Raw genomic sequence first — 24,850 nt, forward strand, 5'->3', positions numbered from 1 at the left:
GATGCCTACTGGTACCTAACTGGATTTAGGCGCCAATAAACGGGATTCTATAAACAGCTCCTAAATTTGATTGATCCCTAGTTTAGGTGCTGTTTATAGAATCAGGCCTCTTATGCGCATAAATTATAGAATAGTGCCCAAACTTGCACACCAAGTGCTAGGTATGCTGAAACGTACACTTGCAATTTCACCAAGTTTCACATTTCACCTTTATTCTAGAACAGTGGTTCCCAACCCTGTCCTGGAGGACCCCCAGGCCAGTCGGGTTTTCAGGCTAGCCCTATTGAATATGCATGGAGCAGATTTGCATGCCTGGCACCTCCATTGTATGCAGATCTCTCTCATGCATATTCATTAAGGCTATCCTGAAAACCCGACTGGCCTGGGAGTCCTCCAGGACAGGGTTGGGAACCACTGTTCTAGAATGAGGGGATTATTCTCAGAAAAGAAAGAATAATTGCAACGCTAAAAAGGCATCTTTGATTAAAAGTATATGTAGAATACTATTACTCTAAGGGTTTAAATTCAGGTGGCATACGTAACTGCTGTCCTTTGGCTTATCAAGTGATATGGACTATGACACTTTTGAGAATAAATGTAACACAATTACGTACGCCCTAAACTCAAAGCGGGTGTGTAACTAAACATAGGAGGAGACGCAGAGTTGCCAAATGGCCCTGAATTAGATAAGGGGAAACACAAAGGGCAGATTGTTGAAAGGAAGCAGTGGGTAGAATTTACTGGTATGTTTCAATGCTAGAAGTATTCTGGAGAGATGGCCACCATTTGTCTCCCTGACAGGGAGGGAATTCCCTCCCAGGGCCAGAATAAAGGAATTAGATACTCTAGGCAAATGTTGCACCTCCTCAATTAACTCTTAGGTCCCAAGCCCCACCTTCCCCCTTGAGATTTTGATCCTTTAACTCCACAGTCATAATCCTCTATAATAAAACCCTAAGCGCGCATGCGCACTTAGGATTTTGTGAGCCCTGACAGCTTGCTGTGTCCTTCCGTGGCCGTATTCTATTTGTGTCTTGAGGTGCATGCGACAGCTTGAGACAGCTGTCGGCGTGTACAGGGATGTGAGTGGCGGTGGCGGTTTCACTCCTGATAGCTGACACCTAGAGGAACGGCTGGAGGGTGTCGTGCGGCGGTTGAGAGGTGTCCTATGCTGAGAGGTGTCCTATGCTGGCAAAAATTCTCTGCTGGAAGGGGTGCTGCAGGACACGGGGGAGCAGGGAAGGGGTGCTGCTGGACACGGGGGAGGTACAAGGAAGGGAGAAGACCTACTGCTGGACAGGGGGAGCAGGCAAGGGGTGGTGGTGGACAGCCGAGGAAAGAGAGAGAAAGAAAGAAAGAAAGCGGCCAAGGAGAAAGAGAGAAAGAAAGACAGACACACACATCTATTCTAGCTTAAAGACTAGTCAATTCATAAGAATAGCCTTACTGGGTCAGACCAATGGTCCATCAAGCCCAGTAGCCCATTCCCAATGTAGCCAATCCAGGTCACTAGTACCTGACCAAAACCCAAAGAGTAGCAACATTCCATGCTACCGATCCAGGGCATGCAGTGGCTTCCCCCGTGTCTTTCTCAATAACAGACTATGGACTTTTTCTCCAGGAAATTGTCCAAATTTTTCTTAAAACCAGCTGTGCTATCCATTCTTACCACAACCTCTGGCAACGCATTCCAGAGCTTAACTATTCTCCGAGTGAAAAAATATTTCCTCCTATTGCTTTTAAAAGTATTTCCCTGTAACTTCGAGTGTCCTTTAGTTTTTGTAATTTTTGACCGAGTGAAAAATCGATCCACTTGTAACCCGTTCTACTCCACTCAAGATTTTGTAGGCTTCAATCATATCTCCCCTCAGCCGCCTCTTTTCCAAGCTGAAGAGTCTAACCTTTTAAGTCTTTCCTCATATTACCTTCCCTGAACAGTTCTGTAAAATTCATAACTGGACATCATGCATTCAAATATTAACTATTCAAAAGGTACTTATCCAACTAAATAGACTATCTGAAAATTACCAGAGAACAACTCCTCAGACACCCAGGCACAGGTACAACATGAAACATGTGAAGAGACAAAGCAGTTAATTGCAGGAATGAAGCTGGATTAATAGAGGCAGTGGAGGTTAATATATGATCCCACTTTTACTAAGATCCCCATCTTTTACTAAGATGCGATAGCGGTTTTAGCGCGCGCGCTAGACCTTAACGCCAGCATTGAGCTGGCGTTAGTTCTAGCCACATAGCACATGCGTTAAAATACCTACTGTTCTTGAATCTATACTGCCTCAATGGAGGCTGCAGGGATAGAGAGTGAGGGAGGGGAACAACTGGGGAGGAAGGACTAGACAGGAGAAGGTTATCATGCCGCTGTACCAGGCCAATGTACGCCCTCACCTGGAATACTGCGTCCAGCACTGATTGCCGTACTTGAAGAAGGACACAGTACTACTCAAAAGGGTCCAGAGAAGAGCGACTAAAATGGTTAAGGGGCTGGAGGAGTTGACATACAGTGAGAGATTAGAGGAAACTGGGCCTCTTCTCCCTTGAAAAGAGGAGATTGAGAGGCGACATGATCGAAACATTCAAGATAATGAAGGGAATAGACTTAGTAGATAAAGACAGGTTGTTCACCCTCTCCAAGGTAGAGAGAACGAGAGGGCACTCCCTAAAGTTAAAAGGGGACAGATTCTGTACAAACTTAAGGAAGTTCTTCTTCACCCAGAGAGTGGTAGAAAACTGGAACGCTCTTCCGGAGGCTGTTATAGGGGAAAACACCCTCCAGGGATTCAAGACAAAGTTAGACAAGTTCCTGCTGAACCGTAACGTACGCAGGTAAGGCTAAACTCAGGGCACTGGTCTTTGACCTAAGGGCCGCCACGTGAGCGGACTGCTGGACACGATGGACCACTGGTCTGACCTAGCAACGGCAATTCTTATGTTCTAATGGGACAACATGAAGACATGATAATCCTAGTACAGTCCACACAAACAGCACCACACTGGAAGGGTAAAAGAATTTTAAATAATACTGTGACAGCAAATCACCTAGTATTTCAAAGCTCCAATTCAATTGTCTGCATTTGTACTCGTTTCTACAACAAAGTAGTCGAAATGGAAAGAGTAGTTCAGTTAATTGAAAGAGGTGGGCCTAATCTTATGAGTACATAGTCTTTTACAAAACATTGTGTGGTTTTTCCTAGCTGAGCATTCTTTCTCTGGTCCAGACCTTCCTTTTTATAACTGGTAAACAACACAATCATCTCCTCTTCTGAACATGTGTTGAGACACAGCTTCTGTTCTGTCTAATCATTCAAAAAGCCTCTGACATTTTGCTGTCTCTTGGCATTGTGTGCATTGGCTGTGGCTTGTTCTTGTGAAACATTTGGGAATTCTTTCTTTTTCTCTCATCTGGACTGTTCATTTTATGTTCTCAGCACTTCCGGAGAGCTTGTGATGTCATGTTTTCTCTCTCTTCTTCCTTTCATTTTTTTTTTTTTTTTACATAGTACTTCGGTAGTACCTGTCATGCCAATAGTTTCCAGAATCTGGATTTGGGCAGGACACTGCCAAAAATAATATGTTATGATGAAGGGCAGGAGCACAGGTATTGATAGTTTCAAAACTTTTCTATTACAGGGTTGTAAAAAAATCAAACCCTTAAGCAGTGGCGTAGTGAGAATGGGAAGCACCTGGAGTGATAGTGCCCCCTCTTTCTCTGTCCCCCCTCCCCCCCCCAACTGTGCATGCTCCTGTTCCCTTCCCTCACACCTGTTTAGTCTCCCCCGTGTGAGCAGCATCTCTGACTTGCTGCCCACACCGTCGTCGTCTCTCCTTCTGACTTCACTTCCTAGTTGCGGGACCCAGAGGGGAGCACCGAGGCCAGCGTGAGGAGCATGTTGGAGCTGCTGTTCGTGCCAGGAAAGAGCTAGAGGTATGGTGGGGGAGAATTAAAGGCACGCACGTGGCGGGGAGGGAGTGGGAAGGAGCAAGGGGCAAAGATGAGGAGAGGTGCCAGCATCCTCATCAAGACAGCGCCCAGGGCAGTCCACCCCCCTTGAGTTATCATTATAGGCTATGTTCCTTCTACGTCAGGGGTGTCAAACTCAAATACACAGTGGGCCAAAATTAAAAACTTGGCCAAAGTCGCAGCCCAACTAAAACAAGTGCTGTGGTCGTAAACATGTTTAAGGACAAGGTTCGGCAAAAGAAACTATAAGAAGAGGTGGGCCTGCCGGCCAAAGGGAGTAGGTATTCATCTGGCCAGCCTTGCTGAATAAGGTACAGGGGGGATCTGGATGGGCTTGGGGGGGGTGATTGGGTTTCAAGGGGTGGGGGGGTTGTTGGCAGGAGGGTATGGGCATCCCTCCTGCCAGGGATTGTTTCGGGCTTTCCAGCAAGAGGGAGTAAGGGTGAGGCTTCGAGGGTGTCGGCCTTCTGGTGGAGTTTGGTGATTCCCTGCCATGGTTGCTCAGCTGATCGTGGCAGGGCGATTTACTTGCCGTGATCAGTTTAGTGACCGTGTCTATTAGACCAGAGGGCTGCAGCGTGAGCGGACTACTGGGCATGATGGACCACTGGTCTGACCCAGCAGCGGCAATTCTTATGTTCTTATGTTCTAAATGTAGGCCAGGATGAGGGGCTCCTCTTGGCTAGGCTGAGACCTTTTCAGCGGCCCCTCGCATTGTGATATCATAATACCTCATTCCACCAATGCCTAAGAGCCAGTCTCATTGGTGATGTCACAATGGGTTGGTTTCCCTATACTTGTGCCCATTTGCTAGATGCATTTGCCTCACTGAAATAACTTGTAAGTTTCATGGCTCCACGTCATTCTCTTCTTGGCTGGGCTGAGAACTTTTCAGCGGCCCCTCGTGCATGCCACTATTTACAGTACATGAAGAACGGCAGTGCAAGACTTCTAAATTGGCCTGCTTAGCACCTACACCTGAGCTTTCCATGAATCATGACCAAATAACTTGTCTAATTTGATTAATGTTATTGTAGATTTTTTTACATAGCTTAGTAGTTCTAATTCAAATGAAAATAAAGAGTTATTTGGGGGTTTTAAATGCACTTACACCCCCCCCCTTTTAGGAAGCTGCTTTAGGCTTTTTTATTGCCGCCCATGGCGGTATTAGCTCTAATGCTCAGAATTCCTATGAGTGTTGGAGCTAATACCGCTGAGGCTAGCGATAAAAAAGTCTAACGCGGCTTCATAAAAGGAGGGGTTAGTTTATGCAAATCAGTAACAAGGAATTGTAAAATAAGCGTGGGATATTGTTTGTTATCTAAGGTAATGGTTGGTCACTGTGCAATCAGTTTTGGTCATTAGGATAGTGAATGTGAAAAATTCTTCAAGAATATCATAACTAAACACTTTTGGTATGGACAGATCACACCTAAGGCCTTGTTTCATTTCACTTTGCTCTCCCTTTCTTGCCTTATAGGTTAAGGAGGGACTGGGGTGGGAAAATGTGGAAACTCAACCTAGTTGGCAAACATGTTCTGCACACAATCTAGTTTACTCTGGTGTTCCACATCTGCTTTAATGAAAAACCAAATATTTTATATCAGGTTTTGATCAGATTGCACCCTGAAAATATATAAAAGGAAAGAAATGCTCCACAGCTCATTCTGGAGTTTCAGCTGTGTAATTCCTTTGCACTGGTTCAAACAGGCAGAGCAATGAAGACTGTGGTAAGTACTTTAATGCCTAATTAACCACTTAAAGGAAAAAGCCTTGAATGTGACTTTGCAAATGGGAATTGACGACCACTTAAACGTGTCTTCATTCTCAAATCGGACAATTTATTTATTTATTAGTCTTTAAGCCCGTTACATTAACGGGTGCTAGAATAGATGTGTCTGTCTATCTGTGTTTCTTTATCTCTCTCTCCTTGGCCGTTGTCTGTATCCTTCTGTCTCCCCCTCCCCCCCCAAGCAAAGCTGTCTCCCCCCCAAATGTCTCTCCATGGCCCTCTTCTGTCTTTCCCCCCCCAGAGCAAAGCTGTCTGTCCCCTTTCCCTATCTCTCCATGGCCCCTTCTGTCTCCCCCCAGCACACCCCTCCCCCCAAAGCAGCCCCCTATCCCACTCCCTGTCTCTCCATGGCCCCTTCTGTCTTCCCCCCAGAGCAAAGCTGTTTGCCCCAAGCACACCCCTCCCCCCAAAGCAGCCCCCTTTCCCTCTCCCGCTGACTCTCTCTCTGGCCCTCTTTCTCTGTCTGTCTTTCTGTCCCTCTTCCTGGCCCTGTGTCTTTCTTTCTTTCTGTCTCCCTCCCTCCCACTGTCTGTCTGTCATTTTTCCCCATTTCCCTGTGCAGCAGCATTTCCATCCCACTTCCCTATGCAGCAGCAACAGCATTTCCCTCCTATCCCCCCCTTTCCTGTGTAGAAGCAGTAGCAGCATTTTCCCCCACTCCCCCTTTCCCTTTTCTTACCTTATCTTCCCTGCTCCGTTCAGCCCCTCCCCCTTCTTTTACTGCCGTTGTCGATCCGGCCTGCTCCTGACCCTCCCACCGCCGACAAACCTCGGGACTCCAGCCATGTAGGCAGCACTTTAAACACGCTGCTTCGCGGCCTTCTACTGGCGATTTCCTCTGCCGCGTCTGTCTCCAATGATGTCATCAGAGACGCGGCAGCGGAAATCGGCAGAGAAGGGCGCAAAGCAGCGTGTTTATAGTGCTGCCTACGCCGCTGGAGCTGGGGGGCGACGGAGAGGGCAGGGGGGTGCTAGCGGCCGGCAGCGGTGGAGAGCAGGGAAGGGCGCGCATGCCACTTGTCTTGCCTCGCGTGAGGCCAGACCGTAAGCTGCGCATGCGCACTTCCTATGTGTGCTACAGCTCATGGAAAACGGACACACGCATAGGAAGTGCGCATGCGCGGCTTACCGTTTTATTATATTAGATTCAATTTTCTATACTGTTCTCCCAAGGGAGCTCAGAACGGTTTACATGAATTTACTGGCGACCCACAGGATTTTAACAGTGATTTTAGAGCATCTTGGCTTTCGGTCTTCTATTATCTTCCTAAATTAAAGGTCTAGTTTATACTTAATGACATTCTATAATATTTCTCAGGTAAAAAAATGAGCATTGTTATACATAAATTGTTTTACATCTATATCTAGAAGTCTGTTTACTAAATTGTGCTGTTATCGTAGCAGCACGTGTTAATAGTTAATTTGGATGCCGTGCTAAAATGCTTTACAAAGTCCTGGGTCAAACTTTAGCTGATACCAGGAACAGCAGAACGCCAATGCGTTCCTTGTATCAGCTAAAGTCTGACCCAGGACTTTAAAGAAAAGTCTCGATTAAATTTTGCATTCAAGTTTAAAAGCTGGATTCTTATAAAATTTAAGCTAATAAAAAGAATATAGATATTTAGTGGTATTTGAGCCTATGAGGAAGCACCAGCGGCAAAAAGCCCCATAAATTAATATCTTGCATATCTGGGGTGCCACTTCTGACGGCTCTGTAAACACCACTTGAGAATTGTTTGTAAAGCTGTGAAAGGAATTTACTGCAAAGCTTTGTGAACTTTGCACAACTTTGTAAAAACTGGTATGCTAGCAAATCTTAAAACTTTCCCAGCTGGTTTAAGTGCTAAAATGATTTAGCAGCATGTGCTAATTTCTGCATTGGTTTCAGGTTTATTTAAAAATTTGATATACCGCCTTATCAAAATTCTAAGCGGTTTTACATAATATATAAAAACAATGAATAAAAAAGTATAAGTTAAAAACAAATTATAGTTATTTAAAACAGACAATCAAACACAGAGACAAACATTAACTTACCGAAACAAAATGAAAAAGGGTGGAAATACATTTGTGTAATGAAAAAGGGAGGGAACAAAAAATAAATAATCTAGCACTTTGTAGAAAAGATTAAAATGAATAAGAAAAGGCAAGGAACGAAATTCCATTACAGTCCTTAAAAGGACTATTATACTCCAAATGCGTCTTTAAAAAGAAAGGCCTTCAAGCTACTCTTAAATTTATCAAATAATGAAATTTCTCTTATATAATTTGGTGCTGAGTTCCAGATGGTAGGGGCTGTAACAGAGAAGATATTCGTATGCATGGTACTAATGTCTTAAAGAAGGAATAGATAACAAGTTTTGATTAGAAGAGCGTAATGTGCGATGGGGGGTGTGGGGGATTAATAACCTGTTGATGAAATCGGGTAGACCGGAAGGTAAGGTCTTATGTATTAGTAACATTATTTTATAAGTAATTCGATTATATAACTGTGCGCCTGCATTTATGTATCATTTGCGTACATAGGGAAAAAAATCTATAATTCACGATCAGAAATGGATGCTGGAAAAGATCAGCACTAAGCCCTCTTCTATAAAAGGCATGTGACAGTACTGAAATCTGGTGTTAATCCTGGCGCCCAAGTTGGACACAGAAAACCAATATTCTATAACAGTGTGTGCAATGTTTTGGAAAGCCCACTCCCAGCCCTTGTCCTTCCCATGGCCATACGCTCTTTTAGGTTGTGCACTATGGGATTTAGGGTAGGGTTACCAGACATCCGTATTTCCTCAGATATACCCTCCTTTTGAGGACATGTCCGGGGGTCCGGATGGCTTCTTAGAACATGGCACTTTCTGCCTGGGTTTTGGAAAAGCATATACCAAATTGCTGTCGGGCAGGAGGGCATCCGTGCATGTGCGGATTCCCTCCTGCCTGACTAGAGCAGGCAGCGGAGGGAGGGGCTAGGGTGGGATTGTGGGCATGACTGGGGCATGATGGGATGGGAGATGGGTGGAGTTGCGCAGGCTTAGGGACGGGTCTAGGGGGTCCAGATTCTCCAAACAGAAAATCTGGTAACCCTAATTTAGGGTGCCTAGTGTTATAGAATAGGACCCAACCAGATGCATGTGCAAATCCTAATTGGTGCTAATTAATGTAAATAATTGGTTTTTGGCATCCAATTATTGATGGTAAACAGCTTTGTTAACCAATTAAGTTGCTTGCGCATCTTGGAAGTGTGCTCATATCCAGGCACCATATATAGGATCTGAATAATAATGTACAGAATGCCAGTTGCAGGAAAATGTACACTTACATGGGTAAGTGGCAGCAAAGTGAATAAGGGGGAAATTCTTAAACTGGCACCTACGCTTTAGGCACCGGTAGGCAGCCTATTGGCACCTAAGTTATTTGAAGACCACCATTAGAAATGGCAAAAAATGGTGAGGTTGAAATGCACCTGTATAGGTGCTTTAGGTCACCGAACACCAAAGTAGGCATGGCCAATGCCGGAAGTAGTTTTAAACCAAGAAACCCAAAAAATGAAAGCATAGAAACAAAATCTGTATAATAAAAAATTCTTCCAACAATATGAAAGCTGCAGATAAGGTAATGCAACCTAAGCTGGGTTATATATAACCCTAAAACTAAACCCAGTGTAAAAGGGAGGAAAAAGAACTGAATACAAAATAATAGAATTATTTAAAAGTATGTGTCACAACTCAGTAAAGTCCTTTTTATAAGAATTATGCACTCCCATTAACCCAATTAGGTAAATATGTGAAACATCCTAGGACCTCTCGTGTGCAAAATTGTGTCCAATCAATAATCACGTCCTCTCACCAAATCAAAACCTACATCTCGCAATCTTCTTCAAAACTATTAATGTCTATTAAACCCATTCATTTACTCTCCAAAAGAACACATCCAAGGTTGGATAAGTTCCTACTGGAACAGAACATAGGCATGTAAGGCTAGACTCTAACAGGGTCTTTGACCTAAGGGCCGCCGTGTGAGCGGATTGCTGGGCGCGATGGACCACTGGTCTTTGACCCAGCAGCGGCAATTTTATGTTCTTATGTTGTAATGTAATGTTATAGAGTTAAAAATGCTGTCCAAAATCAAGAAAAAAATGACCAACTGAGTACCGGTACTTACTGTATCTTTCTCAATAGGATGTTTGCCCCACTCCAATATTTTCAAGTGGTGTGCTGCCTTCAGCTCTTATAAAACCTCTTATAAAAAGGACTTTAATGAGTTGTGAAAACTGAGGACTCTCTATGACCCTCATATTTGAACTTGATTTTAGCACCATTTTCTTTAGTAATACATGTTGTTGAACTTAATTGTCCCTTAAACTATGACTTTTTCGAATTATTACAATGAAACCTACTTTTCTCCTAAATGAAAATGTTTTACCAATGACTCTAGGAAGAGAGATAAGAGAATGGTAATGTTTGAGTGTGATTCTGAAGGACTGGTAATAGGTGATAACCTACTTGTTCAAGGTTTATCCTCTTTCTTAAAGGTTCTAGTTGGTTTTCTTCTGGGGATTTTCCTAACTCCAAGTTCTGCAGATGAGGTAAGCAGACAAAACTAAAATTATAGGTGTGATAAGCTGATGAGTTTTTCGATTCCCCTCTCTCCCCCCCCCCAAAAAAAAAAATAAAAAAAAAGATTGGACTGATATTCAAAGGCAATTATGGCTACTACCTTTGATAAAGAAATATTTAATCATACCAAAATGTGTAAATGATTTTTGTTATGGAACACAAATGAAACAGGGACTGACAGTACAGCAGAAGACAATAATCTACTTTTCAGAAACTTCCAAATTTGAGTTTGATAGAGTCCAAGCGTACTCATCACAAAAGCGGATATCCCTTAACTTCTGTGATATGTGTGAAAGTCTTTGCATGACATATGCTTAAAATTGTGCTGCACAAACAAAATTTCTGTGACAGATTCAACCAGAGAGGAGATCAGCAATGTCTTTCTCTCTCTTTAGCACCCCCATGTGTTCAGACTGACTAATAGGCCAGAAAGGGTTTCTTTCATGTGGGTAGGTCTGTTGATCATAGTTTATAAAAAAAAGTGTGTGTGTTAGGGGAGGGGGGGGGGGTCCAAAAAATTAAAAACATGGAGGACATATCTGAAGTCCAAAAGGCGGATATGTATGGTACGGTATCTCTAATTTCACTAGTATTTTGGAATGTAAAGGTTATTTAAATTACAAGAGAAACTGCCATGTATGCACTGAGTGCATGAGACATAAACAGTCATTTTAGAAAAAATGTAGAAAATATCAGTCGGTTGAAAACTGGCACATGCGTGGTTAATATGTAGAATGCAGCATAAAGGTATTTGTACCGGCATGTACACACTTTTCTTAGCCAGTTTAGAAATATAAAGTATTTTCTTGCCACTTTCACAGAAAGTGGTATCTCTTGCCAGTTTAGTTAGTTGTGTTTTTTTTTTGGGGGGGGGGGAAAGGGGGCAGTTTGCCAAAACCTAAATGTGTTTAGTAGCAGGTGTAAATCTGAAGTTAATCTGAAATCTGAAATGGGGAATAAACGTGTTTCTTCTAACCACACCCTAGTCCTGCCCAAAATATATCCAGACCATACCCACTTGCTATTTACATGCACTTTGGTTTTTGATGTGCATATGACAGCTTTGTTAAAGAGGACATTAGAAATTTATGCAAAATAAACTTTTAAGTATGGTTTATGAACAACTCAAATGTGAAAAGCCCTTCTAAAATATCTACTTTAAGTTTGGGCCTGCGGAATATATGTACAGTTGATTCTGCTTAAGTGCAAGCTCTTCAGGCCAGGTCTTCGTGTGCGCTTAAATGGAGAGTGCGCTTAATAGGATTGGGGGGAGAGTAGGGGGAGGCTGCAGTTAAGCCGGCTCAGTTTAAATATGGCGCTTGGGCTGCTGGAGCCTAAAGTACAGGAAAGCTATGCCCTACAGCTTGAGTGGAAGCGGAGCACTCACTTTCCCAGCTGTCCCAGCGCTTAAGCTGCTGTGTGAAGCCAAGCCATTCCCAGTCAGAACGTGATTGCATTTAGCCGGAGTGAATGTAACGTGAAAGAATAGAGGTTTGGACCTATGACATCAGTGCGCATAAGCGGATTGTGTGCTTATCCGAATTGCAAATATCCGAAGTTTACGTCCATTGACTTTAATGTAAAAAAAAACCCCGGGTCCGTGGTGGTAGGCTGCGGATAACCTAAGCGTGCGCGTAACCAACGTGCACTTAGATGGACTAAATTAAACACTGATGCTGGTGATTTATTTAGGAGTCTTTTTACTAAGCTTTGGTAAAAAAAAAAAAAAAATAGCCTTAGCATGCCCTTATCTGGACTTTTCCACGCGCTAAGGTTCCTCCATACTTGCTGAACAGGTCCCTCCACTCCCAGGATGAAAAATGCCTCAAAGAGACCCCTAGTCATGCCCTTCAACTACAAATCGCCAAATGACGTTCCTATCCCCACTTCATACCAACCCACTGGAATCAACTGCCCCTACAGATTAGATCCCTTGAAGGACTCCTCAACTTTAGGAAAGCAATAAAAACATACCTCTTCACCTAACTCCCCTGCCCACGACAAATAGATTACAAAGAAATGTATATTGATACAAGATCCTCAGTATGTGTCATGTTAGGATAAAAACTTGGATAATCTTGCACTGTAGCTATGAGAAATTTAACCTGTAAACTGTTTATTATGGTTATTGGTATTAGATCCCTAGTATGTGTCAAGTTAGGATAAAAAGTTGTACCAGAAAAATCTTGTACTGTAACTATGTCAAATTGTAATCTGTTAACTATATATTATGTAAGTTAACCTGTAACCTGTCCTGATCTCTTTGGGGAGGATGGGATAGAAAATGAATTAAATAAATAAATATGCATGTATGTATACAGTTAGAGGGGTATGATCAAAAAAAGCGTCTAAGTCCCCTTTTGGCCTAAGTCCTTAAATATTCAACGCAGAAGCAGGGAAAGTGTCCATAACCAAAACAAACGTCCTTGTTTTGATTATGGCCTTCCTCTGCCTAAACGCCCAATCTCCACTACGTCTACAAGTACACCTACACGACATCTACACTTTTTAGCCATAATGAAACAAAAAAACGCCTAAGCCCCAAATGTCCAACAGAAGGGCTTTTAGGCGAAGGAGGAGCAAGTCCTTCGCCTAAAAGCTGGATTCTGTAACCGGTGTCTGTCAAAAACAACACCGGTTACAGAATCCCTCCCCCCCAAACATCCAGGCAGGAGGGTGCCCAAGCCCTCCTGCCATGTCGAACCGCGACCCCCCCCTCCCGACAACATCGGGGCAAGAGCCCTCTTGCCCCGGCCAACCGCGACACCCCCGACGATATCGGGGCAAGAGGGAGCCCAAGCTCTCTTGCCCCGCCGATTAACATCGGGCCAGGAGAGAGCCCAAGCTCTCCTGGCCCCGGCGACCCCCCCCCCCCCCGCGTCTCGATCGGGCCAGGAGGGAGGCCAAGCCCTCCTGGCCCCGGCGACCCCCTACCCCCACCCCACACTACATTACGGGCAGGAGGGATCCCAGGCCTCCCTGCCCTCGACGCAACCCCTCCTCCCCCCAACGACCAACCCCCGATCGCCCCCCAGCCCACCCGCAATCCCCCGGCCAACCCCATGACCCCCCACCTTTTTGCAAGTTGGCCGGACAGAAGGGTGCCAAACCCGCCTGTCCGGCAGGCAGTCAACAGCAGAATGGGGCCGGATTTGCCCAGCCGTCCCAAAGCCCCACCCACAGGTGGGGCCCAAGGCACCTGGGCCAATCAGAATAGGCCCGGGAGCCTTAGGCCCCTCCTGGAGGTAGGGCCTGAGGCACATGGGCCCAACCCGGCCTCAGGCCTCAGACAACCTGTAAATGTTTTGGTTATACCTGTTGTACGCCTAGATGTAGGTCGGCCCACCTCCCGTCCTTTCCCCTCCTCTAAACACACCTCTTTTCTCTCTGTGCGTCTAGAGGCAGGGGAAAGGCCTAAGCTGTTTTTAGGTACGTCTAAAAACCAGCTTTGGTTATGGGTACTTGGACGATCAGGCTTTTTGATCGTCCAAGTAGCCATTTAGGACACTTTTTAGACGTGGTTTTTTTTTTTTTTTATTATTACCCCCTTAGCATACACATATTTGATAGTTACTACAGGATGCTAGATATGCTATTTTAAGCTTTGGTGGCAAGAATTATTGCCTAATGGAGAACAGTAAAATGGCCCCTTGATTTGGTCACTGTGATGGCTGAATATTGAGCATATTTGTAGTAATAGCATATTCTTTAAATAAAATATTTGTGTGAATGGAGCTTGTCTCTCACACCAACACAATTAGTACTAGATGAAAGCCTATAGATAATTATATGGAATAACTTTCTCTAAAGGAAAAAAATTAAACAAATAGAAAGGTATAGAAGCTGGAACAGGTGTTGGTGTACGAGTCTGAGAAAAGTTCACCAGGAAAGGTTAGATATCATGGACAGACTTGAAAAAGATTTGGGCACCTCTCCCTAAGGGCAACCTTCTTACCCCTCTTTTTAAGGTAGTCCTTCCAGTACTGTATAAAACAAAAGAACTTCAACATACATCATGTTCATTTTTAGGCAATCCAAATCATAAATAAAGGAGATGATGGCGGTAGCGTCTACCAGACTGTCAACATCAACAAGCAAGTGAATGTTGCTGTTTTCAATTTGTATTCTGGGCGGCACTCATCCAATGCTGTCTTTGACTACAACCAAGTAAGTACCAGATATATGTGATCAATTCTGAAACCACAAGATTGGAAGAGAACCTCAAGAGATCATCAACGCCATTCCCAAGCAGAATAACCTCTCGTACATCTTTTCAGAGAGAATTGTTTGTCTAGCTTGCTCTATGCAGTGGTTCTCAACCCTGTCCTAGGGACCCCCCAGCCAGTCAGTTTTTCAAGATATCCCTAATGAATATGCATGAGAGAGATTTGCATACATGTCACTTCCATTATATGCAAATCTCTCTCATAAATATTCATTAGGGATATCTTGAAAACCCAACTGGCTAGGGGGTCCCCAGCACAGGGTTGAGAACCAGTGCTCTACAATATAATATCAAGTAATAGAGCAGAGGATGCTAGTCCTAAGAAGTATCGTAAACATCTCATAGATCATGTTAAGGGTCCTTTCCATACCTACTAACGAACATTATGCTCAATCATGGTGCTCATTTCCACAGTGGTCAATCATAGTATTGCTACTTGATAGTGATTATCTCAACCGACTATTGCTGAAAAGTTGTGTCAAGATGATTAATTGATTTAACACACTTATATCCTGCGTAAAACCTAAGTGGATTACAAAATATATACATAAACAATAACATAGTATAACATTTATTCATCCTGTATCCATATTTACCCAACAGACAATACTCTTCATCTATTTAAAATAAAAGCCTCCACAAATTACAATGTTTTTAGAAGCTCCTTAAAGTACAGTACTGTATTTTATTCACCATCCTCAATTGTCCAGCCATAAAATCACCCTAGCAACATAAATAGCCCTTGTTCTGGTATCAACATATTTCACCCGTTGTAGGCCCTTCAATGACAGACACTTTACACCTCGAATCTACTTATAACCTAGCCCAGAGAACTATATCCGGCTTTTATCAAGTGGTGCTAGAGGCTTTTAGCATGAGCTAAATTCTCCAATGCTCATAGAATTCATGAGCGTCAGAGCACTTACCTCAACGGCCCATACTAAAAACCTCTAGTACACTTTGTTAAAAGAGAGGGTAAGTCTGGAGAAAATCCCCCATGATGTAAAGGTCAGTGAAAAGAAGTAGAGTCGAGCAAAGGACTTTCAACAAGCCAAATTTCCAAGTTTTTATTAGAGAATTTGATGTACCGCTCAGGATGCTAGCTGGCAGAGCAGTTTACAATATAGTAATATACCAGGATTAGTTGTCAGCCGACAAGCTGTTTGGCAGGCAATCTGAGAGTATATAAATTTATTTATTTCGATTTCTATCCCGTTCTCCCAGAAGCTCAGAACGGGTTACAAGTAGACATTCATAATCGTTTGAAAACAGACTAGTCATGACAACAAATAAGTTACACTAGACAATAACAGAGCTTATTCTAGAGACCAGACTGGTCATAGTGAAGAGTACTAGAAGAAGTATATTGAGGAGGCAGTTTTTAATGGCCTGATTGGAGGAAGAGGAAGGGCTTTACTGCTCTGCAGAAGGTCATTAGTGAGTCTAACGAGCTGATCTGTGTGGGTAGTCGGTTCCATAGCTGAGGTAGGAAATGGCTCAACAATGCACATTTACTGTACATTGATACTTCATGAACCTTAACACAGTGTGTTGACCTCTGAGGCAGGCGCATATGCGCCAAAACACAGTGCCATGTTGGTTCCCCTGTCTACAATAAACATTCATTTTCTGCATATTCTCTTGGTTTGGAAGTCCTTTGCTCACTGATACTTACAACCCAGCACCTCATCAACAACTACAATGCAAACACTGAGCTTGTACGTACCTTCTGTATAGCAAAGTACAGGAACACTAAACAATATAAAGCAGTTTCCAAGACCACTTTGATGGTTGAAGGGTGATAAATTTTGTTCTGACTTGCTTGTTATAAATTGCTTTGAGCTAATCTCAAAATGTGGTGGATCAAATATTCTAATGAACAAAACTAACATTTAGTTTTACTCTAATTTTAACATATAAAAGTATAATAACTTTACCATGAGTAAGAAAGTGGTACTGAAAACCTCTTCTTTGTTTTCTAGGGTATCATTGCGTACCACGTGCCTTACAAAGGAATATGCATTCTTGCCAGAATGGACAAAAAGACATTTCCAGGTTTAGGAGATTTTGAAACAATGGTTCATGACAAAAGGGTAATTAATTAATATGAATGTACATACAATATGGGGCTCATAATTGAAACAGAAATACGTCTAAAAACCCACCCAAAATCGGCACTTGGATGATCAAAAAGACAGGTTGTCCAAGTGCCAATAATTGAAACGGGTTTTTAGAATATCCAGGGACATTTTGGGCCTCTGAATCCTGATGTGTGCCCAGAGCTGAAAGGGGTGTTTTTAAAGGAGTGGTTAGGGCGGGATGTGGGCCGACCTAGACTTAGTCATACTGTAGGGATAATCGAAAGTTTTACAAGGCTGCCTGGATGGAACTTATACACTGTGTCTTAGGCGATCTAAAATTAGTTATAAGTGCCCAAAAGGTATCCAAAGTGACCAGATAACCACTGATAACACTCCCCCAGTGAACTCAGATAACACTCCCCCAGTGATCAATGACCCCCTCACACTGCCATAAAAATTGGAATAAAAACATACATACCTGCCTCCAGAACATCAGCACCTAGCATAGGAAAGCCTAGCAGAGCTGCACAGAGGTGGTTTAAGTAGTCTGGGGGGTGGGCTAATGAACCATAGAGAGGAGAACCCAGCCCCATAAGCCACTCTAAACACTACATTTATGGTGGAAAATGTGAGGCCACCAAAAAACCCCAAAACTCTACTCTACTGCCATATAGGTGCCTCCTGCAGCCATAAGGGCTATTGGGGTTGTAGACAGGTAGGTATAGTAGGTTTTGAGGGGCTCAACATTACTTATATGAGAGTTGTGGTGAGATGTTTATGAGGCACCCGTTTTGTGAAGTTCACAGCAGGGCCTGTAAGGTACCCCACTGCTGTGTTGCCAGGTCTGGGGGACATCCATCACTTTGCTGACCCCTCCCATGTCCAAAAGGTCTTGTTCTAGGCGTTTGGGATTTGGACAATTTTTTGGATGAGAATGTGGTATAAACATAGACATACTAGCGGTCTGGATGATCAAATGGCTGGACGTAGAAGTAGACAATTTTCAGAAAAAAAATATTTTGGATATACTTTTCAAGAATGGACATTCTGCCGCTGCCAACTTTGGGTGACTAATGCCCTACGTCTAAATCAGACTTAGACGTTTCTTTTGATTATGGCCCTCCACGTGTTTTTATGTTGATCTGTCAGAATATGAAGGACCTACTAAGATGGGGCATTTGAGACTAACTCTGGGAAAAAGTAACTAAAGTATTGGATCAAAATATTGAGAACTAGTCTTATAGCCCGTTACATTAACGGGTGCTAGAATATATGTGTATGTGTCTGTCTTTATTTCTTTCTCTCTCTCTCTCGCCTTAGCTGCTTTCTGTATTTCTGTCTTTCTTTCTTTCTGTCTTTCTTTTTCCTTGGCTCATCCCTTGCCTGCTCCCCCTGTCCATTCTACCTTCCTTTTACCTCCCCTGTGTCCACCACCACCCCTTCACCACTCTCCTTATCCAGCAGCAGCCCTTCTCCCTTTGTTTTACCTCCCCCCCTGTCCAGCAACATCTCTTTCCTGCTCCCCCTGTCCAGCAGTAGGCCTTCCTTCCTTTTTCTCCCCCCCCTGTCCATCAGTACCTCTTCCCCTGTCCATCAGCACCTCTTTCCTGCTCCCCCTGTCCAGCAGTATGCATCCCTTTCTTTTTCTTCCCACCCTGTCCCAGCACCTTTTCCCCTGTCCAGCAGCACCTCTTTCCTGCTCCCCTAACCAGCAGTAGGCCTCCCTTCCTTTTTCTTCCCCTCCTGTCCATCAACACCTTTTCCCCTGTCCAGCAGCACCTCTTTCCTGCTCCCCCTGTCCAGCAGTACGCCTCCCTTTTTTTCTGCCCCCCCCTGTCCATAAGCAACTCTTCCCCTGTCCAGCAGCACCCCTTACCTCTGTTTGCGTCTTCCCTCCGCCGACTGCCACCTCAAGCTGCCGCGGCCTGCAGGCACCGAAAGCCGCCGCGGCCTGCAGGCGCTGACAGCCACCGTGGCCTGCAGACGTCGACAGCCGCCACGTGCGTCTGAAGTCGACAGCCAGCAGCCGCCTCTGAAACGTTTCCGCCACCACTGCTTGAAAGGCCCGCAGAACCGAAGGCGTCCTGGAGTCCTGGTGTCGCGCATGCGCACTCTTACCGGCCACAGCCCGAACACGGCGAACACGGCGAACACGGCGATAAGAGTGCGTATGCGCGCTTAGCATTTTATTATATAGGATGGCTGATTTTTCATGTCATGGATACATAAGCAATGCAAAAGTTGCATGTTTGATCTTCTATAACCCACCCACCTCCCCTTTTATGAAGCCACATTAGGCTTTTTTATCACTGGCCACAATAAAAGAGCCTAACACAACTACATAAAAGGAGGTGGGGGGATTAATTTTATATTATTACTTATAAATAAAAGAATGGGGTTGGACTGTAGTGTTACAAATTGTTTGCTCTAACTCAGGGGTGTCCAACCTGCGGCCCCGTGAAGTATTTTGTGCGGCCCCGGTCGAGGGTGATGCAGTGTTTTCCTCTGCTGCCCCTGGGTGTTTACCGTCTTGCCGGCTCCCTCCTGTGTCTTGCTGCAGCATTTTTGAGGCCCCAAAAACATTTTTTTTTGGCCAATGAGGCCCAGGGAAGCCAAAAGGTTGGACACCCCTGCTCTAACTGAATTCTTTAAAATATCATTTTTTGTTCTGGCGACCTTTTCCCAGAGATGATCACATTTCTAACTTCTGCCTTACTTTACGAGGGGGTGCTGAAAAATTCTCAGCCTAACCAAACAATTTCCTAAATTCTGAGTGTTTAAAAAAAAAAAAAAACATTCAATAAAGCAATAGCATGCACAGGCTGAATGCCAACATTCAATACATCACCAAACCCTCTCCCCTCCTTGCAAAAGAACACCAATTCCCACCCACTCCCTCAGCTGAGTTTTTATTTTATTTATTTCTTAAAAAAAATTATATACCACCTTTAAACAAAACGGTTTCCATAGAAATAAAGACCAACCAAATAATTGGTAAGACAGTGAAACAATTGTCCTTCTCCCATGTTAGTCAAGCTATGCCTCTCCAAGTGCCATACGGAAGCCAGATCCGATGGAAGGAACCACAAGTGTCATACTTTAAACCTCTTAATTTGGACATCACATATATATGGCCCACTTTAAGAAGATCAGTCTGTGAGGGAAGAATGTCCCTTTCCCAAAATGAAGCCATACAAAGTCTGGCCGCTGTGGCAACCAAAGCGATGAAACGAGCTTGTTCCTTCTCCAATCCCTCAGCAGGCTTATTGAGAAGGTAAACATCCATTTGTAATGGTACGTGATGTCTTAAAACTGTTCAATAATGGCTGAACCATCCCCCAAAACAGAACTTTAGGACAGTCCCACAAGACATGTTTAAATGTCCCCTCTGCTCCACAGTCTCTCCAGCATTTGCCATCCCCATGTGAGAACAAGAGATATAATTTTACAGAGGTATAACAGCACTGAAATAACATCTTATACTCTTGTTCAATCAAAGGAATAGCCAAGGAAATTCAAAGCAAAGCATGGTACAAGTGCTCCCACTGATGTTGTCAAACCTAGGAGCTCTTCCCATTTACTCTCCTACAACCAGGCCAGTGGGCTTTATATAGTCTAGAGCAGTGTTCTTCAACCGCCGGTCTGCAGACTGGGCCAGTCCACAAGAATTTCCTGCCAGTCCGTGAAGAATTAGTGTCCATCCTCCTTCCGGCTTGGCTGCTCCTTATCTTCAGCGCCTGCTGCACTTGTTTGCCAGGACAGCGCACAGTGGCTGACCCGGTAGAAGGAACAGCGTCTGGAGTTAGCCTAACCTTGAAGATGGGCGATTTCAAATTTGTAAACAGTTGTTATAAATAAACAACAAAAAGCGGAAAACAACCACCGTCGTTATCATGAAAGAAAGTTTGTGAAACAGTCATCTTCAATAATTTCCTGAAAATTTTATATAAAGATGGAAGTTGAAACCAGCATCTACTAGGATTGTGATACCCTGAGTCTGGTATTGTGGAGTTCTCCCCTATTTCTTTGTAATCTATCCCTGTCCCAATAAAGAATAGTTCCTACTAGAACTCATAAAAATATGGTACTACAACTATTAATTATTTGTATAGCACTACCAGACGTACGCAGCGCTGTACAGAGTCACAAAGAAGACAGTCCTGGCTCGAAAGAGCTTACAATCTAAACAGACAAGACAGACGAACAGGATATCATGGATACAGTTAAGGGGAACGGTTAATCTGCTGGCTTGGTTGGTACGCAGTGGGGAGTAGGGTTATGGATTGAAGACTATATCAAAAAGGTGGGTTTTCAGTTTGGAAGGGAAGGGGCGTCTGGAATTGGCAGTGTAAGAGAAGGGTACAGCTAAGAGCAGCTTATCTGAGGAACGGAGTTCTCTAGGAGGTGTATAAGGAGAGAGGAGAGATATTGAGGGGCAGCAGAATGAACACACTTGTAGGTCAGCATCCAGTCTGCCCATCCGTAGTAACCATTATTTCTTCATCTCTCTAAGAGATCCCACGTGCCTATCCCACTGCACATACACCCAGCCTGACCACAACACAGTGACTGGAATTCCCTGTCTTACCCTACTCTGGGTTATGAATGCTAATTATACAGCTTTCCCAAACTAAGCTGGTTCAAGCTAGGATATCAAACCCAGCTCTTCCATACTGCAATGCACAGCACAGTGCCCTGAAAGGAGTATTTCATTATATATATATGTGATCTTTTACTTAAATTACAAACAACTACTACTATACATTACATATATAGTGCTGAAAGGCGTACGCAGCGCTGTACATTTTGACATTTATAGATGGTCCCTGCTCGGAAGAGCTTACAGTCTAACTTGGACAGACAGACATGACATATAGGGTTGGTGAATGGGGATACAGAACCCAAGGAGAGAGGAGTTGAAAGCACTCTCGAACTGGGCCTTGAACACTGCCGAGACAGAGCCCACCTAGGGATTCGGGCAGCTTGTTCCAAGCATATGGCACAGCAAGGTAGAAGGAACAGAGTCCGGAGTTGGCAGTTGAAGAGAAGGGCACAGATAGGAGGTAGGCAGAGCTCATGGGGTGGGGGGAACACAAGCAAAGTGAGATAGTGAGGGGCAGCCGAGTGAGTGCATTTGTAGGTCAGTAAGAGGAGTTTGAATTGTATTCAGAAATGGATGGGAAGCCAATGAAATTACAAATTAACCCTTTATGTGGCATTGCTGCTCAGAAGTAACATGTGCTTTCTATGGCTTTTGTGGGAGATCTGCATCTCCAAATGCCTGTTACTTGACACTGTTGCTCTCGTTCAACATCATTTATTTATTTATTCAATTTTCTATACTGTTCTCCCAGGGGAGTTCAGAACAGTTTACATGAATTTATTCAGGTACTCAAGCATGTTTCCCTGCCTGTCCTGTTGGGCTCACAATCTATCTAATGTTCCTGGGGCAAAGGGGGGGATTAAGTGACTTGCCCAAGGTCACAAGGAGCAGCATGGGTTTGAACCCACAACCTCAGGGTGCTGAGGCTGTAGCTTTAACCACTGCGCCACACTTAAAGCAACCATTTCACCATTTGCCAATTAAAGGGTTAATAAAAATAACCTGCATTCTTCTGCAACTTTTTTTATTTATTTATTTATGTGATGAAAACTATGGGCCCTACTCAAAATGACTTTTTCTCAATTCTGAAAAAAGACCATAAAAGAGTTTCATTGTTCAATGTCCCCTGTTGCTTCCTTTACAATGCTCGGTGGGATATCCGGGGGGAAGTGATGTTTTAGCCATGCCTGCTAACTCTCCGTTATCTCTCATTATGCCATAGGAGATGCGAAAAGAACTGCGCGCCCTGCGCAAACACTATGAAATCACTAGCTCCATGATCCCAAACCTCAGTGAATTTAGTGGGGCCATTCAAGGAATGTGTTGGGGGCTTCCCACCTATTGGGCCACGGAGTATGAACGTAAGTTGAACTCCAAATTGTATGCAAGAAAAAAAAGGAAAAAAGTACTGAACTGCATAAGGCCAATTCAGAATAAGGTCAATTTAGAATCATTCATGCATTTGAGAGGCTAAATGCAAAGATGTCAAAAACAGATCATCATGGAAGTAATTTTGTAAGGTTTTAGGGCCTCTTCTATTAAACTGCGCTAGCAGTTTTCTAGTGCGGGGAGCTGTGCTGAATGGCCCACGCTGCTCCCGACGCTCATAGAGTTCCTATGAGCATTGGGAGCAGCACGGGCCATTCAGCGCGAATGTCTGCAATAAAAACTGTTAGCACAGTTTAATAGAAAAGGGAGCTAGACAGGCAGTAAGATGGTGGTCAAAAGTGTGGTTGAAAGCTGAGGTAAAAATTCTGTGTCATAATTGATTCCAGTCTGCAATCTAGACACATACATAAATGTGGGCTATATACATAATAAATAAAAGATAAATATAAGTGCAGCCAGCAAAGCACCAAAGTGTACGTTTTACATTTCAAAGCTAGAAAAGTTACCTGTGGGGACTAAGCACAGTTATCCCCTCAAACGCTCACCTCAGGCCTTGGTAAAAAAACAAACCAAACCACATTTTGCAGGAGGTCATGTTTGCTTTGCGCAAGGAGCAAAAGCCAATGAGGACATTTTTGGAAATCTTCATGTATATTTCCAATGCCCAGGTTATTTACGAATTAATACATTAGCCAACCTTCTGCATCACTGGCAGGATTTCAAAATATACTTGAGATTAATTTAAATGAAGGTGATGCGTTTTTCTAAAATTAAGAATTCTTCAACCTTCAATGTTTATTTGTACAGTTCTGTATTTTAAAAATTCAATAAATATTTTTTTAAAAAAGGAACACAAAAAAAAAATTATTTTTATGATGAGTTTTCTTTTTCTTTTCCAAACACTCCTTTTTTCTCTTGAAATTGCAGGACCAAGACCACTGATCGACGCTAGCGGCTGTTCAGGACTGAAGTTCCTGTTCCTGGAGGTTGGGTTGTGTGGTGATATTCGCCTCTTCTAATCACCCTTCATCATGAGACAAACAAAACCTAAGTCCCTAACTGCTTTATTATGTTCTGTGTAATTTTGTATTCACCCATCAAGAAATGTATTATCCTAATCCAGTAGGTCAGGTTTTCAACATACATGAGATAAATTTGCAGGCACTGTCTCCCCTGTATGCAAATGTATCTCATACATATTCATTGCGATTATTCTTGAAAACCTGACTGACTGGGTGTGTTCCAAGGACTGGGTTGTGAACCCTGCATTAGTCCAATAAAAAGATATTGCCTTATTTTTTTTGCTGTTGACCTTTTTTTCACACCTACTCAGATGGTATAATACAGCAACCATGTGACTTTATCCATTAAAAACTGGAAATTATATCCTTGTGTCCCCAATCTCTTGCTTCTTTCCATTTTATTATCCTATAAGCTGTTGTAACACCGATGTATATTATATGATTTCTGTTAAATTGTATATCTACCTCATTGCCCAAAATCTTTGCTGTGATTAATATTAGAGAATGAGACGGTGACAAAATTCATCACCGTTCCCGTCCCCGTGGATAACCACGGTAAACAATCTTCATGTCATTCTTTAAGGAGAGAGGGAAGAATGGCCACAACCACTGACCCGCAAGCTTTGCTTTGAAGAATGCTGGTGTAGAAGGACTGAGGTTGAAACAGACACTACAGAATGACAGTCTCTGGTATCCAGAGCAGATATTGTGATGTCATAATGCCTCATTCCACCAGTGCCTAAGAGCCAATCACATCAGTGATGTCACAATGGCTTCATTATCCTTGGCTCACATAAGAATCAGAGTATGAATGGCCACAGCCAATGACACTCAGGCTTTGCTTTGAAGAATGCTGGTGTAGAAGGACTGAGGCTGAAAGACACTAAAAAATGACATGGGATTATTTCCTGCGGTTATCCGCGGGGACGGGAACGGTGATGAATTTTGTCACCGTGTCATTCTCTAATTAATATCAAATAAAATTAAAAGGAGCTACTACAACATATGAAATAATGCATGCTATGGCCCAAGCCTTAAACACACAAGCCAGAGATGAACATTTTACACACGAACATCAGGACAGCTGCTAATAATAATTTGCATTCTGAGCTCTCTCTTCTGGCTTGGGATAATATTATTACGGTG

The 24,850-nt window shown here is 43.4% G+C and overlaps 1 protein-coding gene across 1 annotated transcript; it reads left to right on the forward strand.

Moving 5' to 3' along the window:
* The first annotated feature begins 3,828 nt into the window (after positions 1-3,828).
* Positions 3,829-23,859, forward strand: LOC117362072 (gastrokine-1-like). The gene is made up of 7 exons (XM_033947846.1): positions 3,829-3,943; positions 5,587-5,709; positions 10,300-10,353; positions 14,414-14,551; positions 16,592-16,702; positions 22,516-22,654; positions 23,610-23,859. Exons 2-7 carry the CDS (start codon positions 5,698-5,700, stop codon positions 23,699-23,701), a joined length of 546 nt encoding a protein of 181 aa, XP_033803737.1. The 5' UTR covers positions 3,829-3,943; positions 5,587-5,697; the 3' UTR covers positions 23,702-23,859.
* Positions 23,860-24,850: the final 991 nt, after the last annotated feature.

The sequence above is a fragment of the Geotrypetes seraphini genome, chromosome 6 (genome assembly GCF_902459505.1).
Source record: "Geotrypetes seraphini chromosome 6, aGeoSer1.1, whole genome shotgun sequence".
NCBI classification, from domain to species: Eukaryota; Metazoa; Chordata; class Amphibia; order Gymnophiona; family Dermophiidae; genus Geotrypetes; species Geotrypetes seraphini.